The following is a 6,139-nucleotide window of genomic DNA, read 5'->3' as shown; positions in this document are numbered from 1 at the left end:
CTCTCTCTCTCTCTCTCTCTCTCTCTCTCTCTCTCTCTCTCTCTCTCTTTTGACAGGTGGAGGAGATCCGGGGTTTCATCGAGTCTCTGGCAGAGAAAGTTGAGGAGGTGAAAAGGAATCACAGCGCCATCCTCGCGTCACCTAACCCAGATGAGAGTAAGGCTTTGTGTCTTTTTTGGTTCCTCTTGTTGACTCATTATGACCTTTACATTCACTAGAAATATTTTAGACTGGTCTGCAGTATTCGGTCAGTCTTGATTTTACTCTTAGATTATTCTCATGCAGGTTAGACACACAGAGGTTCACAAAGACTGATTTATTTTTATCCAAAAAAAGTTAGGCAGGCTAACACCGACCAATGATGTGGAGTGTGTGAGGCTGCAGTAACCTGTTAAAATATACAGCAGTAAAATGTCCTTGTAACTGTTGAAATCTCCCAGCAGGCGAACATTTTCTGCTGCAGTGCCACGGCTGCTTGATCAGCCATCTTTTGTAGTTTTAAAAAAAGTCTTAATTTACCCAGAATTCATAGCAAATTAGTTCTACTGAGACAGCTTTGTGCAACCGATTAATTTAGACGTCTATCTGAAGTCTGACTATGTGTTACTCAGTCAAAGTCGGAACCCTACCCAGTTGAAAACCTATGAGAGATTTTAGAGCAACATGTTGGACGGCGCTCTCCACCACCATCATCAATACACCGAATGAGTTAATTTCATGCAGAATTTATTCCTTTATTGTGTACTACTACTCAACCAAAGAAGGTTACATTGTCACACTGACCCTTTTGCATACACTTATATTCTACCGCTCTTTAATGATAACACTTTAATAAGGCAGTGACTCAGTGATGTGTAAGAGAAGCTCTTAATGGAACGCAGAAAGGTAATAATTACTGTTATCACCATTACAACTGCTGCAGTGGTAGATTCCACTGAACAAAAAAGAGGAAAATGACTCCATTGTCCATTTTTCTCCACTTTTCTGCTCCCTCTCCTTTTCTCTTTAGTCCTGTCTTTACCTCTTAGCCTGCTGTTAACACCATCTCTCTCTTTCTGTCTCTTCCCGTTACCTATTTCAACCACTCTCCTCTTTACATTTGTTCAGTCCGTGCCACAATCCATCTTTGCTCCTCTCTCTCTACTCCCGCATCTCTGGCCTCTCACACCTCCTCCTCTCTCATTTATGTCAGGGCATCAAGGGGGATGTTACTCGCACTAGTAACACCCCCTATTCCCTTTTCCTCTCCCTGATTCCCACCTTCCCACCTACCTGAAATAGCATCGATCTGCTTGCAGCAGCAGGCATCAGATGAGCCTTTTAACTAGCCATGTTGTGCCGTTGACACACAGAGCGGAGCAGCAACGAGGCGAGCTGCTGCATTTAAGATACGGATTCTTCCACAAGTTGTCTCCTTTGTGATGTAAATCAATGCTCAGTGTGTGTGTGTGTGCCTGATAAATGCACATCAGTAAGCAGCTGATGTAAATGTCAGGGTCGTTCATTACAGAGTTGGGTCAGTGTGTTCTTTACTGTCTGCCTGTTGCATTGTGGCCACTGGGATGATCTGAATACCTTCATCAAGGACACTCCTCTATCTCCTGAGCAGCGTTTAATATTGTGGATGTGTGCAACTCTTCTTATTATAAATCAAATTTGTATATAACTAATTTCCATCAACCAACACGTTTTGTTTGGAAACATAATGCTGCCCAGATTGCGTTTTGTTATCAAGGACACTGGGACACATTGAAATGTTCATATTGAATGCAAGATTGCAATATGTTCACTGTCAATGTTTCTTATTACTTTTCCTGACAACATCCGCTATACTGAGCATGATGAGTTTTTAGGCAATTCAAACTAGAGGAAAAGTCAGGAGGTCTGGATTCATCATCTGGGCACCCCGAATATCTGTACCAAACTCCATGGCAGTCCATCCGATAGTTGTCATAATGTGGCAAAGATTTCCGTGCTTCAGCCTCGTCTGAAGTGTGTCATCAAAACTAATTTCACAATGACATTTTAATGTGAAATCTAATGTGCTTTAAGATCTACAATGACTCATTGTTGCATAGAAAATGTTGCTCATCCAAAAAGCTAGTGTGGTCTTTCATCATTTTTATGAATATTCTGTTTGTTTTATAGCGTTTTCAGTCTTTGCTGGTATTCTTTTTTTGTTCTCCCCTGTGGTGAGAGGAGCCTGTTCTGTTTCTGTTCCTCCCATTAAATCAAACTCCATCTCCTTCCTGTTGGTAGGAGTCTCGTCGTCTGTTCACAAGTATTTTTCTCACCGTAGTTTCTCATCTAAGTACTCCTCTCCTCACTCTTCCTCTGAAAATAGGCGCTGAGACTTTGGGTGTGCGATAATGAGAGTGAGTCTTTCACAACTCAGCGTAACATTGTGCGGTGATAAACCTTCTGTTTCTGTCACGGTTTATCAGTTTCATAATCACATCACATCTCCCCAGCCACCACCCACCTGGCCATCTATCTACACGACCCCGACCTCGCCCCTCTCTCCCTCCCCCTCTGCTGGGGGAGCTCTGAGCTTTTGTGTTCGCTGACTGAGACATTTCCTGTTGATCTCCAGGGGTTAACTCCAGCCCACAGAGCCCATATTAACACACACGCACAAATGCAGCTGCTTCTTCTATGTAATATTACCTTCGCCCCTGCATTACATACTATCCCATATCATGGTTTACTCACTCCCCTAAGTGAAGCATAGCAAATTTCCACCAGGGAATTGCAATATATGTTTTGTGTGTGAGTGTATTTGCTTGTTTTTACTCGCTATTTGTGTGATTGTGGGGGCTGTGCTCAGCATCTGTGTACAGGAGTAGGTTCAATGATGATGATAGATTAGGTAATAGCCAACAGGTCATAATGGGTATTGAACCTGTGTTCCTTCATGAGCAAATTCCTTTAATGCAGGAAGGGAAGACACAAATGCATTTTATATTTAGAAGCATGATTGAATTCACATTGCCCATTAAATAATTGCATTATTTGTTTTGTTTTCTAGTATTGTTTATAGGCGTTGTGCAGTGCTGCTTCACGTTATTTTGATCAATGAGACTGTACTTGATAGATTTCAGAATTAAAGGCGAAAAGTCCTGCAGGAGCATCAGTGGCCTTTAACACCCAACTGTTCCTCAAAGAGTGCGAGGTTGATCTGAAATGAAATACGACGTTTGGAAGTTTGATCTCTTGCAGTCATTGCTCCTCTCTTTAGTTGCAGGCTAGATATTTATCATCATTGTTTTAAATGCTTGTGTAAGCTTGTGTTTATATTGGTTTTATCTTTATCTCCACTCTTACAGAGTCTAATTTTACAAACTACAGGTTGTTATTCATCAGACGAAGCTAAACAATTCACACTTACAATCACACCTACGGCCAGTTTTGGATTCTATAATTGGCATAACGTAATCTGGTTGATGGACCGTTGGAGGAAACCAAACCTGAGCAGTGATCATTGACGATTTATCCCAGTGCAACGAATGTGCCTCCCTGGTCTGTACATTAAAACCATTTGAGACAAGCAGCCTGGATTAATACCTTGCAGTGCTGTTTACACTACTTAGAGGAAGCAAAAATCAATGCAAGACAACCTGAAAACCAGCAGAAGGACTTAAGATTTGTGTTTTCTGTCAGCACTTCTGACTGCAGTGTTACTAGAAAATGAGTCCACAAATTAGTGTAAACCAAGCAACTCATTTGCTTTTGTTTGTCTATTAGTCCATTTTCACTTTGCAGTTATATTCTGGACCTGTAGGAATACAAATCTTTTGTGAATTGGTTATCACTCAAACCAAGTCAAAGATTATAATAAGTTATATGTATTCTGGGTTTTGCTTTGTTGTTGAACTACCACCATTCCAATGAGAAATGTACTTAAACTTCTAGTTTAATAACGTGCAGAAAATGTTGTCTTTGACACTGATAGGAGTTTATTTAACAACATTTCTCAGTCTGTTTTTCCAACCATTTAGTGTTTGCTCCCTCTGACATCTCCAGCCTCCAGTTTCTAAAGAGCATCTTTCCTCTAACTCTTTAAAGTCCTCAACTTGCAGCTCTGGAGATGCTTGTTTTAATTGCAGCCTGCGAGTGTTTCTATTTCTAGTATCAGTTTTTGGCTAAGTGTGCTCCCACCCTGGGAGTGCTGTTTGCCAAAGCTCCACCACCCTCAACCAAAATTTGAAAGTGTTGTGCTGTAAGTTCCCCCAGCTCTCTGTCTTCCCTTTGTTTCTCTTCTACCATCTTGTTTCTCGGTTTCTACCCTTTATCTCTCTTGATTTCTTTAATGTCCGAGCTGATATTACAGCCTTTAAAGACACAGCTTTATCTTGTGGAATAATAATATCTCTCTTAAAGTGAGGTTAATACAATGTGGACGGTCAAAGCTAAGGCTAAGGACACACGTGCACATTTATGCACATAAAAGAGGTCAAAGCTAGTAAAATAAATCAGTTTAACAGCCTTCTGTCCTCTTGACCCCTGAGCCAGCGGTCAGCGAGAGGCGTGAGGCGGTAATGCTCTGATCTAGATTGAAATGTCATGTGTTGAGGGCGGCAGAGGAAGGTTTCAGAGTGACAGCAACACTCACAGTAACCCTGTAATACTGTCTTGGAAGATGTTGCAGGAGACAAAGAGGTTGTCAGACAGGAGGATATGGGGTTGTTAGCAGAGACTTAATCAGATACAACATCCACATCTGCACTTGAGTGGTGCCCTTGCACCTTAGATATTAGCCTGACTGTACTGAAAACATTCCTGATGAATGTGAGTTATCATCTTTACATGGCAAAGTTCCAACACCCGGTACTTTGTTTGACAGCAGATCAAGGTGAATAAGGGAAAGATATTATTTAAACTAAATGATATGTTTATATCAAATACTATTACATAAAAACCCCACTAAGAACATAAAAAAATTCAGAAATTAAACTAATCTCGCAAAATTTGTTAGGATAATAAGGGCTACTTTGAAGTATCGGAGTGTACTTGTTTACTTATTTGTGTGTGTATATATATATATATATATATATATATATATGGATTTTAAACAGTAACAGCAGTCATTAATCGTAGAAAAGCTGTGCAACAACCGGTCAGACTGGAAAGGTTGGGATGAGCAAGTAAGTTGTATCTATTAATGGTTAAACTTTATCTGTGCTGTCAGTTTGTCATTAGGCCTCTCTGAGTTCATCCTGTATTCCTGCCAGTAAGGCAAAGATCAGCAATGTTTGAGGGATGAGCTCACATTCAGTCTCTCTGGAACATTTGACAACTGGACTCTAGACGATCTATAAGTGGCGCAAACACACAAAGGACAGGTGATATATTTACAGAGCGAGCAGAGAGATGGAGAAAAAGATAAATAGCTGCAAGTTAGCAGTTAAAGTGGCAGCAATTGACCCTGAGTTAGAGCGGAGGAAACAGAAGTGGCTTGGTGTCTTGTTAGTGTCATGGTACCCTGACATTAGACTGACACACACACACACACACACACACACACACACACACACACACACTTTGTCGATATAATAAAGAAAAGTGGATAAATGCTGCTGCTGTAGAGCCAAAGGTGGTGCAGCTGGATTGAAGCGTATAGAATTGGATATAAGACTTCCAGGATGTTCATCTTTTACTAAATCTCGGTATTATGCTACTAAGTGATGTACTGTACTGTACTGTATGCACCATCATGATCATTAGACATGACGGCTGTCAGTATATTGCGAGTGAAATCAGATGTGTATACTCGCTACAAGTTAGCATCTGTTTGGTTATTGGCTTCCACCCCACGAGATGTGATATTGAGCTTCAGGTATTAGGTGTAGGATAAAGGAAAAGTTTGACATTTTGGGAAGTGTACTTATTTGTTTTCTTCTCAAAAGATAGATGAGATAAATAATACAACTCTAATGTCTGTATGCTAAGAGCGGTTCAAACGACCCTAATGATAAGCAGCCCACGGACTTTAGCCACCTCGCCCGGACCAGAGAAACTGGGGCACCCTCCCGGAGCCAGACCCAGGAGGGGAGCTCGTCGGCGAGCGTCTGGTGGCCGGGCCTTCGCCCATGGGGCCCGGTCGGGCTCAGCCCGAATAAACAGCATGGAGCAGCCACCC

At 41.4% G+C, this 6,139-nt stretch overlaps 1 protein-coding gene across 5 annotated transcripts in view; it reads left to right on the top strand.

The window, feature by feature from the left end:
- Positions 1-6,139, top strand: part of stx1a (syntaxin 1A (brain)) — a 54,839-nt gene that overhangs the window by 20,655 nt on the left and 28,045 nt on the right. For all 5 annotated transcript variants that reach the window (XR_004213223.1, XM_031861360.1, XM_031861361.1 and 2 more), the window contains exon 3: positions 57-156. Coding sequence is in view for 4 of the 5 variants with exons in the window: in XM_031861360.1 (XP_031717220.1) it covers positions 57-156 (100 nt within the window). In the remaining variant the exon portion in view is untranslated. The remainder of the gene's footprint in view (positions 1-56; positions 157-6,139) is intronic.

The sequence above is a fragment of the Anarrhichthys ocellatus genome, unplaced genomic scaffold (assembly GCF_004355925.1).
Source record: "Anarrhichthys ocellatus isolate YVR2014 unplaced genomic scaffold, GSC_Weel_1.0 scaffold24, whole genome shotgun sequence".
NCBI classification, from domain to species: domain Eukaryota; kingdom Metazoa; phylum Chordata; class Actinopteri; order Perciformes; family Anarhichadidae; genus Anarrhichthys; species Anarrhichthys ocellatus.
This window is presented reverse-complemented; position numbering and strand designations above follow the sequence as displayed.